This window comes from Carassius auratus, chromosome 41 (assembly GCF_003368295.1).
Source record: "Carassius auratus strain Wakin chromosome 41, ASM336829v1, whole genome shotgun sequence".
NCBI classification, from domain to species: Eukaryota; Metazoa; Chordata; class Actinopteri; order Cypriniformes; family Cyprinidae; genus Carassius; species Carassius auratus.
The window spans coordinates 16,007,463-16,018,857 of record NC_039283.1 but is presented as its reverse complement, the minus strand read 5'-3'; the positions used below and the strand labels follow the sequence as shown (position 1 = coordinate 16,018,857).

General features: G+C 38.9%; 1 protein-coding gene across 1 annotated transcript; it reads right to left on the bottom strand.

Annotated features, from left to right (window-relative positions):
* LOC113060208 (tumor necrosis factor receptor superfamily member 16-like) lies at positions 1-10,149 on the bottom strand. The gene is made up of 6 exons (XM_026229105.1): positions 9,748-10,149; positions 5,828-5,960; positions 5,336-5,707; positions 2,538-2,754; positions 2,258-2,400; positions 1-453 (listed from the first exon to the last, which is right to left on the bottom strand). The coding sequence occupies exons 1-6, from the start codon at positions 9,799-9,801 to the stop codon at positions 140-142; spliced, it is 1,233 nt and encodes a 410-aa protein (XP_026084890.1). The 5' UTR covers positions 9,802-10,149; the 3' UTR covers positions 1-139.
* Positions 10,150-11,395: the final 1,246 nt, after the last annotated feature.

Here is an 11,395-nt window from a genome sequence, read left to right as displayed (position 1 = left end):
TTCTCTTATAAATATAATAAAACTAAAGACTTTTTGGAGATACGAAGGATGCAGTACTACTATATAGGTATTTAAGATTAACAGGAGATTTAGTGAAAATGAGCATTTCACCCCCCCTTTAAGAAACGTATTCAAGTATTCAGACCACTGACACTCCTTGAGACGGGGCGGTGAGGGCGCTGATGATGTCCGGCCGTTCAATGCGTGTGAGAGCGGAGCAGAGCAGGCCCAGTGTGGAGCCTTCCTTTTGGGCCCAATCAGTTAAGAGGGTGTGGATAGGGTCCTGGCCCCGTCCAAAGACGTCCACGCGGTCCTGTTCATAACCGAGAGCGACTGCTAGCTGTCTCCAGCTTCGATTGTCCCCCTCTGTGAGAAGCCCCTCTACCGCATCCTTCCTGTGGGGCGGCAGGTTCACATAAAGCCGTGTGTCCTGTTTGCTGTCTCGTTTACTGCCTGCCAAGAATATGAGAAAGTGAACAAATAATTACTAATCAACCATTCACACTAAAGAAACCTACAGTACACCACGAGTGCCAATACATCCATGTATTGCAAACATTCATCGCAACCTGTGTAGTCCAATTCACAAACAAATGACTCGTACGAATCAACTCTTTTTTGTGAATCAAAACACACAGCACAACCAATGTAGCCAGATTCCTGAAATGAATGACTTATGAACCACTTATGAATCAAAAACATATAATGTGACCAAGGTAGCGTGATTCCCAAAATTATGAGCCAGTTCTTTCAATGAACGGTTCAAAAATATGAATGAATGGAACACATGACTCTTTTGAGCCAGTTCTTTCAATGTACGGTTCAAAAATATGAATGAATGGAACAAATGACTCTTATGAGCCAGTTCTTTCAATGAACGGTTCAAAAATATGAATGAATGGAACAAATGACTCTTATGAGCCAGTTCTTTCAATGAACGGTTCAAAAATATGAATGAATGGAACACATGACTCTTTTGAGCCAGTTCTTTCAATGAACGGTTCAAAAATATGAATGAATGGAACACATGACTCTTTTGAGCCAGTTCTTTCAATGAACGGTTCAAAAATATGAATGAATGGAACACATGACTCTTTTGAGCCAGTTCTTTCAATGAACGGTTCAAAAATATGAATGAATGGAACACATGACTCTTATGAGCCAGTTCTTTCAATGTACGGTTCAAAATATGAATGAATGGAACACATGACTCTTTTGAGCCAGTTCTTTCAATGAACGGTTCAAAAATATGAATGAATGGAACACATGACTCTTATGAGCCAGTTCTTTCAATGTACGGTTCAAAAATATGAATGAATGGAACACATGACTCTTATGAGCCAGTTCTTTCAATGAACGGTTCAAAAATATGAATGAATGGAACACATGACTCTTATGAGCCAGTTCTTTCAATGAACGGTTCAAAAATATGAATGAATGGAACACATGACTCTTATGAGCCAGTTCTTTCAATGAACGGTTCAAAAATATGAATGAATGGAACACATGACTCTTTTGAGCCAGTTCTTTCAATGAACGGTTCAAAATATGAATGAATGGAACACATGACTCTTTTGAGCCAGTTCTTTCAATGAACGGTTCAAAAATATGAATGAATGGAACACATGACTCTTATGAGCCAGTTCTTTCAATGAACGGTTCAAAAATATGAATGAATGGAACACATGACTCTTATGAGCCAGTTCTTTCAATGAACGGTTCAAAAATATGAATGAATGGAACACATGACTCTTATGAGCCAGTTCTTTCAATGAACGGTTCAAAAATATGAATGAATGGAACACATGACTCTTATGAGCCAGTTCTTTCAATGAACGGTTCAAAAATATGAATGAATGGAACACATGACTCTTTTGAGCCAGTTCTTTCAATGAACGGTTCAAAAATATGAATGAATGGAACACATGACTCTTATGAGCCAGTTATTTTAATGAACAGTTAAAAAAGATTGGCATTTCTTTTAATGACCAGCTCAAAAAGATGATGAATAGTACAAATGACTCTTATGAATCGGTACTTTTAACAAACAGTTAAAAAAGACAAATTAATAAAACAATTGACTCATATGACAGTTAAATATGATGAATGAATGGTACAAATGATGCGTATGAGATGGTTCTTTAAATGAACAGTTCAAAAAGATAAAAGAATAGTAGAAATGACTCTTATGATTGTTAAATCTGTATGGATTCCCAGCCCCAGACATGGTATCTGTGTTTAAGCCGTTCTCTCAAACCTTTGCTAGGCTGGCTTTCCTGAAGGCTGTGAGAGTCCAGGAACACGCCACTGTCGCTGTGTAATTTCTCTCCTTCCCCGACATTATTCAGCTCGCCAACCCGTGCTTTCATAAGAGCCTGCTTCTGCTGACATGACTTCCAGCTGGACATCACATCAAATAATAAACAACAAGAATAATATTCCCTTGACAGAAACATTATGGCATTATGTTGTCTGCAAATCAAGTGTAGAATCTCTTAAATCATATATTTCTTCTTTAAACGGCTGCAGGATCTCACCATTTGTAGGCGACGTAGAGCAGGAGGCCGAGCACCACGGCAGCCAGTACAGACACGTAGACAAGGATGTTGTTGTTGTTGTTAGCCCCTTGGTCCTGTGGAGTGAGTCGGGGGGATTCAGACCCTGGTGATGGACTGCTTTCGGTTTCCTCATTCAGAGACGGCCATCGGGGGTGTTCAGAACCAGATGGGGGGACCAGGACATTGAGGTCTTTTACTGCAAAATTGTTTTAAAAGTAACAGAATTGCTCATTTTTAACTGCCTTTATAAACATTTAAAGCTCCCGTTCTTCGTGATCCCATGTTTCAAACTTTAGTTCGTGTGTAATGTTGTTCTTAGAGTATAAATAATATCTGTAAAATTCTAAAGCTCAAAGTTCAACGCCAAGCGAGATATTTTATTTAACAGAATTCGCCTACAACGAACGACCCATTTTGGACTACATCCCTCTAGCTCCAGCAGTAATGACATCACTAAAACCGTTTTTTGACTAACCTACGCCCACAGGAATACACAAAAAAGGGGCAGTGGTTTTGTTGCGCTTTTATTATTTAAGTTGGTGCGTTTAACAGTTTCTGTAACTTATTACACAAAGGGCAATGCTGTTTAGCTTTTTTAACTAGATGGTAGGGCTGTGCAAAAAAATCGAATGCTAATCCTGTGATTATAAGTACATCTCCAGCACGTGCCTTCTTTTACAGTCTATGGTTCAGATCAGGATTGCCAGGTTTTCAAAACAAATCCTGCACACTTGCTTCTCAAAACTAGCCCAATCACATTTCCAGGAGGGCCGCGTGCGCTCAGCTGCTGTCGAATCACAACACAGGAACCGCTGGCACAATCAGAACTCGTTACGTATTTCTGAAGGAGGGACTTCATAGAACAAGGGAAGACATCAGCCCGTTTTATGATAGTGAAAACAGTGGTATACAGATAGGTGAATAGTGTGAAAAATACTGTGTATTTTTTACACGCGAAACATGAACACGTTATATTGTACACTGTAAACACAATCAAAGCTTCAAAAAAGTTTATCTCTAACTTTATCTCTCTCTCTCTCTCTCTCTCTCTCTCTCTCTCTCTCTCTCTCTCTATATATATATATATATATATATATATGTAGTTGTGCTTTATAAATTCAAACTCATTAGACATACATTAGTTCTGACTAGACATATGAAGCATACTCAAGTACACCCTGAAGCACTTAAACACCTAGACTGCAAAAAAAAAAAGGAAATGCTCTCTTTAGCCTTCACATGAAACCCACATCTGACACACATCTGCTGTGAGTCTGATTAACACATCATCAGTGGGCGCAGGAACAGCTGACAGACTAAATGCCAGATCGAAATGTTGAACAGTGTGGAATGGTCAAGAGGATTCACCCCCCACCCTCCATCCTGAAATAGATCACGCAGACCACCCCACACACACTATCACACAGATGCGTGCATTCTTTTGTCCACTCACTCTCTCACACACCCCACAGGCTGCCTGTGTGCATCAAACACTCGTGTGACTGCCCTGACCTAAGGTCAGCAGGTCGAGTGCTCTAACTGGTGAACAGAGGGCGACGCGGGATGTGAGCTACTAGCCAGCTGGTTAACCTTCAAACCCATTTAACACACCTCAGGGCAAATCTATAAAAGAAGTGGCACTTTCGATAGTTTAGAGATTAGACAAAATCTATGTAAAGTGTTTATTTTCTTAATCTGATCATGACTGGATTGTTGCTAAGCTCACTGAAGAATAAGAAGAACATTTGGAGTCAAAGCGAGACTGATCACAGGTGTCTGCCACATGTTAACAATCTAACCATACACACACACACAGATGCATAAATGTTATTATATATAGCTTGGCACAAACTTCATCCAAGACACACACGCATCTCGGGTTACGTTCACACAGTCAGTGTTTGGAACTGCAAACCATATTTACTAACAGGTGTGTCAAATCAAAGACAGAGAAAAGGGCCCAAGACACAGAAATGATACAGAAACTTCTTTTCAAACTGTAGTTCAAAAAGTTCTGCAAAATAAATATATGCTTTTTATTCATCTGGGTTTTTAAAACATACAATTTTTAACCAGCTTATAATAACTGAGTAAAATATTATGAACAATTTCTCTTTAAACCTTGAATATTGTACACATTAATTGTTATTTAAAAAATGTTTTAAAAGCAATCGTATATAATAATCTATATCTATCTATCTATCTAAACTTTCTTTGTATTGGCTGAACGGCATGACAACATGACTTTCATTTGACAGACAAATTTTGAAAATATTTTAAATATTTATCATTTTTCAAATTCCACAGCTTCACAGCTGTTTTCATAAGAAATAAAAGATTAAGCTGAATTACTAAGGTTTCCTTTTTAAATTTCACCCCTTTAATAAAGCTATAAATAGCTACAATCAAAAGTTATAATAAAATGTGATTTTCATTAATTAATTCATTCATTTAAAAAGCTCCAGGTTGTTTGTAGGGCTGCATCACTTGGCCAAAATATTTTGATTATTTAACAGTACGACTATAAATACTACTAATAATAATGTTTTATTATTACAGAATAAAACCATGAAACGAAATAAGAAATATTACTATTGTAATATTTAACTGTACAATTATAAACAGAGTGTTTTAGAAACAAACAGCGCAAAAATGTAATTACATCACAGCCTTATCAAGATTTTGGTTTTGTTTTGGATAAACTCGTACTACAGTTGTATGCTGCTCCATCATACACCCAAGAGAATTCACTTACACTCAATGAGCGTCACACTCACCCATGCAGATGGTGTCAGAGTCCGGCTGGCAGGGTCTGATCTCCACCTCGTCGTCATCACTACAGCGCGAGCAGGGCACACAGAGTTTCCTTCCACTCCTCTTCTTTGAGTAAGTCCCTGGTTTGCACCGCTCACATACGGTGTTTCCCAGTGGCCCACAAGCCCGAACCACTCCGCTTCCATGTTCACACATGCCACAGGCCGCACACAGCCCACTTGTGCCGTTAACATCCCGCCACAGGAAGAAACCGTCACCGCAGTCACACTGGGTGTCCTGCGTGGGTGTGCAGCGTGCCAGTTCAGGAATCCCGGCGGGGCAGCGGACGCAAGGACGACAAGCTGAAAGAGTCTCAGAGTCTGAGAACGACACATCTAGAAGAGATTTAAAGTCGTCATTTTGACCAATAATACGAAAAAACAACAATATTCTATAAGCTAGGCATTTATTAAAATTAAAAATGAAAACTTGGATTATGTTTTGAAAACGCTCACCATCCTGACACGGCTGACACTTGGTGTCTTCCTGACCACAGCTCTTTGCCAAACCAGTGCCCGCAGGACACATGCTGCAGCATTCTCCTGTTTCTGTAAACTGCTCGCTGGTGCAGACCTTACCAAATGTCACCTGCAAAATACACATCACATTCATATGAATGTTAATAATTAAATAAAATAATGTCATACACGTACGAATCAGCTGAGAACTGTACAAATAGTTGTATACATGTTTGTTTTTCTACAAAATACAAGACTTTTCCCTGTGATTTTGCATTAAATGGACTTTTAATTGCACTGTGTTTCCTGTGAGAGCCTGAAGTGAGTTTCAAGAGTCCTTGTGACTTCACCACTCCAATTTGGGTGTAAATAATAGTGATGGAGTGTAACAACACACCCTTTCACACAACTATAACAACACAAAATCATAAAAGAGTGAGGCAGACCATCATTAAAGGATGTTTAAAAAGACTCCTTGTTCATGGAAGTGGAACATTATGTGCATTAGCACCCATTTGAAACAGACGCATCATCAGTGGGGACACCGGTGCAGCTGGAGACCTCAGGGGAGGGTGTGATGATGTGTTTCGTCCCCCTCAGCTCTGCAGGTGTGATAGAGGAGGTCAGTTTTGCGGCATCTTAAACATGCATAAGTTTAGGAAAATTACCCCTCGCACACCCACTCCGCTTCACAAATGGCCCCCGGGGCTCGGACAAGAGCCAACAGATGCCTAACATGAAAAGCTCCTCCGAAGAGGCAAAGCAAAACCCACACAGCCTCTCTGATCTCTGTTGGGACGAGAGCGTGTGTTAACCCGTTGAACGAGTGCACACGCTCATAATCTCATAGAAACACTAAGACACAGCTGCCCACAAGGCAACAACCTTCATTTTGTAAGTAAAAAGAGCAGCGTCTTTCTTCATTTCAGCCTCACCAGCTTGCTGCTGATACGACTTTTCATGGTTTATAAAGAGTTGAGCAACTAAATATTCAATATTACCCATATTGATAGACCACAAACTTGAAGAGTAATAAATAAGGTAGTAAATTATATACATCAATAGTCAGTTTTGGTAAGATTGCTGTTTTGAAAGAAATTAATACTTTTATTCAACAAGGATGCATTAAATTAACCAAAAGTAAAGTTAACTAAAATATTAAGCAGCACAACTGTTTTCAATACTGATAGTGATAAAAATTATTCTTGAGCATCGAGTCGGCATATTAGAATGATTTCTGAAAGATCACGTGACATGATGCCGGAGTAATGATTGCAATGACAAAATCCTCAATAATAGTATCTCACCATATAATTTGTATCTAAGTCTGGCTAAATAGAATGTACAAAGTGCAAACAAATGATATATCACCTTTAAGAATTAGGGTAGAGTCAGGAATGTATAGCTCTGAGGAGGGGAGGGCAGGGGGGCATAAACACGACAGACACTTCTCGCCTAAGTGCTGATTCTACAGCGCAGAGAGATCATGCATTTGAATGAAACTACTTCACACAAAACTTCTTTGATCTACCCAAACATCTCGTTCCCTCCTCTGGGGGACAGTGTCAGTCTGGATGCCACATTTACTCTTCACCACTTCCAACAATGTAGGACAAACAGTCTTGAAGAGTCTCAACTGTTTGTGTTCATACAAGGGAAGTCAGAAGAGTCCAAACCCATTTCAAAATGTGTGTTGTGTGATCCACAGAAGAAACAACGGGTCGTTTGGTTGGGAACGACATGAAAGTGAGTAAAGGATCACAGAATTTCTATTTTGGGTAAACTATCCCTTTAAGGCAAGACACTACTGACATTGCTTTTTTGTGTGTGTGTGGGGTTTTTTTTTTTCATGCTCTGGTCAGTTTTTAGATTTTGGCATATTTTGCTTAGTTTCAATTACTATATATATATATATATATAAAAAAAGTGAAAAGTAAACTAAAAGTGATTTTTTCCTGATGACAATATTTTTCTGATTTATGGAGTAATAAAATAAAATATCCAAAATCCTGCCTGTAAAAACTATAATATGTCAACAAAACGAAACAAGAATTTTGCTTTATTCAATAATCAGGTTTCTGTTTTGGAAAATGCATGCAGATCAGTGCATATTTAATTATAAAATCTCATTATAATATTGTATAACAAAAAACAATGTTATCAGTCAACTAGGGAAGTATGATGATATCTTTCAATCACTTATATGTAGGTTTTTGTTTAATCCTACTTACCCGGGTTGTCTTGCCTTAAGTCCAGTGCTGTATAATATAATAAATGAGCATATGCGCTTTGCCCATGATTGAGCTTGGAAAGGGAATGATGAGGACATGAAAGGATCCCTGAGCCCCATGCAGGAGGCAACAGTGATTGACCCCTCACCCCTCACCCCCACCAACCAAACACACAGCTGACATCCACTGAGACTGAGCTATCTCTCTGCAGCCAGCAGTAGCAGAAGCTACGTTTCACAAAAGAGTCAGAACGAATGAAACAGCAGACTAAACATGGCCTTGGGCCTTTAGAACTTCAAGATCATTTACAAAAGTGTCAGTCTGCCGCCGGAGACAGCGGGCTTCTCTATCGAAATGAGCAGGGAACAAGAGAGAGGGAAGTAAAAAAGAGTTTGTGAGTTCAAGAGGAAACCGCGATTCTGCCCCCACCGAAAGAAATAAAGTGATGTGGCTAAATGGAAAGTCAAATTACTGAGCTGCAAATTCTACCCCCTTGCTCTCCACAGACCAAGAGAAAATGGTGATAATTACAATGCTTCGAATATCCCGGGCCCCAGCAGTACTTGAGCTGTGGTTGTCTATCAACCAACAGACATGGGGGGGCTGTTTGAACACACCAGAAGACATGGATCTGGATCAGGCACCACTGATCTGAAAAGAGTGCAGAATCATCAAGCAAAAATGTTCATCGTTTGCATTTTGTGTAACAAGTGAGTAACTGTCAGAACAGACCAACCAGTTGTTTTATGATGAACTGTTTTCATTTGGAGTGACAAAGCAGCCTTTTATTTCGGTGTTCGGTTTAATGGGAATAAATCACAAGGCCGTTTGGCTCCGTGTTGACATCTGCAGGGCAAATTTCTTGGAGCGTAATTTATCATTTGGAAAACATGATGAGATATATGTTTCCATTTGGAAGCAAAAAAAACTCAGTTTATACTCGCTGTGAACAAAAGGGGGATATTACACTGAGTAAGTGTGATAATAAACACCTAAACTGTGCTATCCATGTCCTATAAAAGACAAAGGGTGTTTTCCTGTCTTTGACTACTTTACTTTTGTGCCATGCAATATCCAGCGTTTATTAAAAACTAAGGAAAAGGAACATATAATCCACCCAAGTACCAAAAAAAAAAAAAAAAATCCCAGACCGACTAGTATGCCAGTTCATAACACAGTTGAATTGTAACACCCTCAGTTTAAGCAGTTAGAAACAAGCATTTGAAGTATGAAAGTAAACTTTTATGTCGGACTTATTTCATTTTTTATATTTTAAAGAATGCTAAATGAAAGCGATTTCATCTGAATCAGGTTTACCGCAGTAAACTTTTATTCGTGTTACAAAGAGTAGGTTGCAACAACAGCACACTTCTTGTACTTTACATTAAATGACTTTAATAAGTTGTAGATTTCTACAGTACTTCAGTTCGAAGCACATTTACTATGTAGAATACTACATCAAAAAATGTGTGATACATAACTTAAATAAATAGATAAATATATCCTTTACAGCCGTTAAAGCAAAAAGTGTTACAACACTCCCTGGGCTCCTTTAACAGTCACTTAAAAAAAAGGAACTGAGAAGATGGAACAGAGAAAAGTATTTGTTTACGGCCATCCAAACTCAAAAAAAACAAAAAAAACATCATATAACATATTACATTGTATAGCAGAATAATAACTCACCTTTACCGCCAAGATACACAAACAGAGTTGAAGTGCTGCCGTTGCTCTCTTCATCTTCAGGACTTTTCCTCAGTGTTTGAGATTTAAAGAGAGTTTCTCGCGCTCAAAACCCACTGAAGTTCATCACCACAGAGCATACACAGAGGACACCCTGTCCAAAGTGTCTGGCACTCTCTTCTATAGATATGAAAGGTCTTCTTCTCACACAAGTGTTTTTTTTCCTTCTTCTAGACTTCCAATGGAAAACGAATAGCTGTTAGGGCAAATAGAGATAATCCTCGTATGACGCTTTAAAACATTAATACATCATCTCTCGTCTTCCTCCACAGACAAATCTGCTAGTTAGTGCTGATCCATCTTCACTGCTATTGTCTCAACACAGCTGTTGACTAAATGGCTTTTGCTGAAGGGGATGGACATAAACCCCAGATCCACGCGCGCGTGATTCACAGGAGCTCTGTGATTGGACAGACTGGCGGTGGATCAAACTCTGAACATGCTATTATTGTGGGGAAATAATATCATAGTGCTTATTTATTACACGGCCATATCAGCAATACAAAAGACCAGTGTTACACAAATATTTTTAATATAGTTATTTTATTGGCTGTGTTTTTTTTATTTTTTATTATTAAAGTTCCCTTGTATTACAATAACTGCACTGACATTTTGGGAGGACACTGTGGTTACCGTGGTTTATTTCTGACCTAATATATTAGAACAGATTAAAACCCCATCTTCCCAGCCGAGGCTTCAGTTGGGAATATGAGATAAAAAGAGACACAATAGTGGCTTGAGTTTTCAGATCTAATGAGAGGGGGGGGGGGGGGGTTGAGGAACGTCGTAAAACCCAGCATGGGGTCTCCAGACTTCAGAGAGAAACAAATGGAGACTTCCCTCGCATACAATCACCAGAGCGCTTCAAAGAATGACCGAGAAGAAGCGGAATAGAGTCAGGAAAAGAGGGTGTCCAATGAATCCGATTCGTTTCGCCTTTTCCTTTGGTTCTTGGCGTCAACAGGCCTATAATAACCGAATAATGACTTGAAACTGTGAGTAGGAAACTGCTAGAGTAAATATAAAGCGTTTATTTATTAAAGAAGCTCTGACAGTTTATAAAAGAATGTCTCATTTTCGTTCTTTCTGTCTTTGCTGACAAACTTTTCGACTTAATAACATGACAGCCAGTTTCCAACCTCTAAACAACTTTAAGGAGACCAGCCAAGTAATACTTTTTTATGTTTCATTATGTGAGTTGTGAAAATTCTGTTATCTAGGACCTTAATACAGTGTGTGCCACTGTAAAAACCCCTTCACCACAGCTACAATGATAACACAGGAGTGATGCAGTTAGAATGCCTTCAGGACAGTTTTCCAGCTGATGAATGATAAAAAACATTGACAGACCATGGAATCTCTCCAAATTTAAAGAGCTCAAGCTATTAAAGCGATAGACACATGTAATAAACAGTTAATAAACGGAACATTTATCGATACAGTTAGTAATCGTTCTTGGGGTGAATGGGCCTAAACAAGCCAAAAAAAGTTCCACACTTAACTCAGGATTACACGGAGGATGATAATTAATGTTTTTACAAGAATAGTAAGTCCACGCCACAGCTACAGCAATAATGATACAGACAAACAA

Bases quoted from the DNA above. Each gene is read 5' to 3' on its own strand.
- LOC113060208 (XM_026229105.1), bottom strand. From the start codon at position 9,801: ATGAAGAGAGCAACGGCAGCACTTCAACTCTGTTTGTGTATCTTGGCG. The intron at 5,961-9,747 runs GTGAGTTATTAT...TGTATTTTGCAG, and splicing joins TGTGTATCTTGGCGGTAAAG to GTGACATTTGGTAAGGTCTG. The intron at 2,401-2,537 runs GTGAGATCCTGC...TGTGATGTCCAG, and splicing joins CTCTACGTCGCCTACAAATG to CTGGAAGTCATGTCAGCAGA.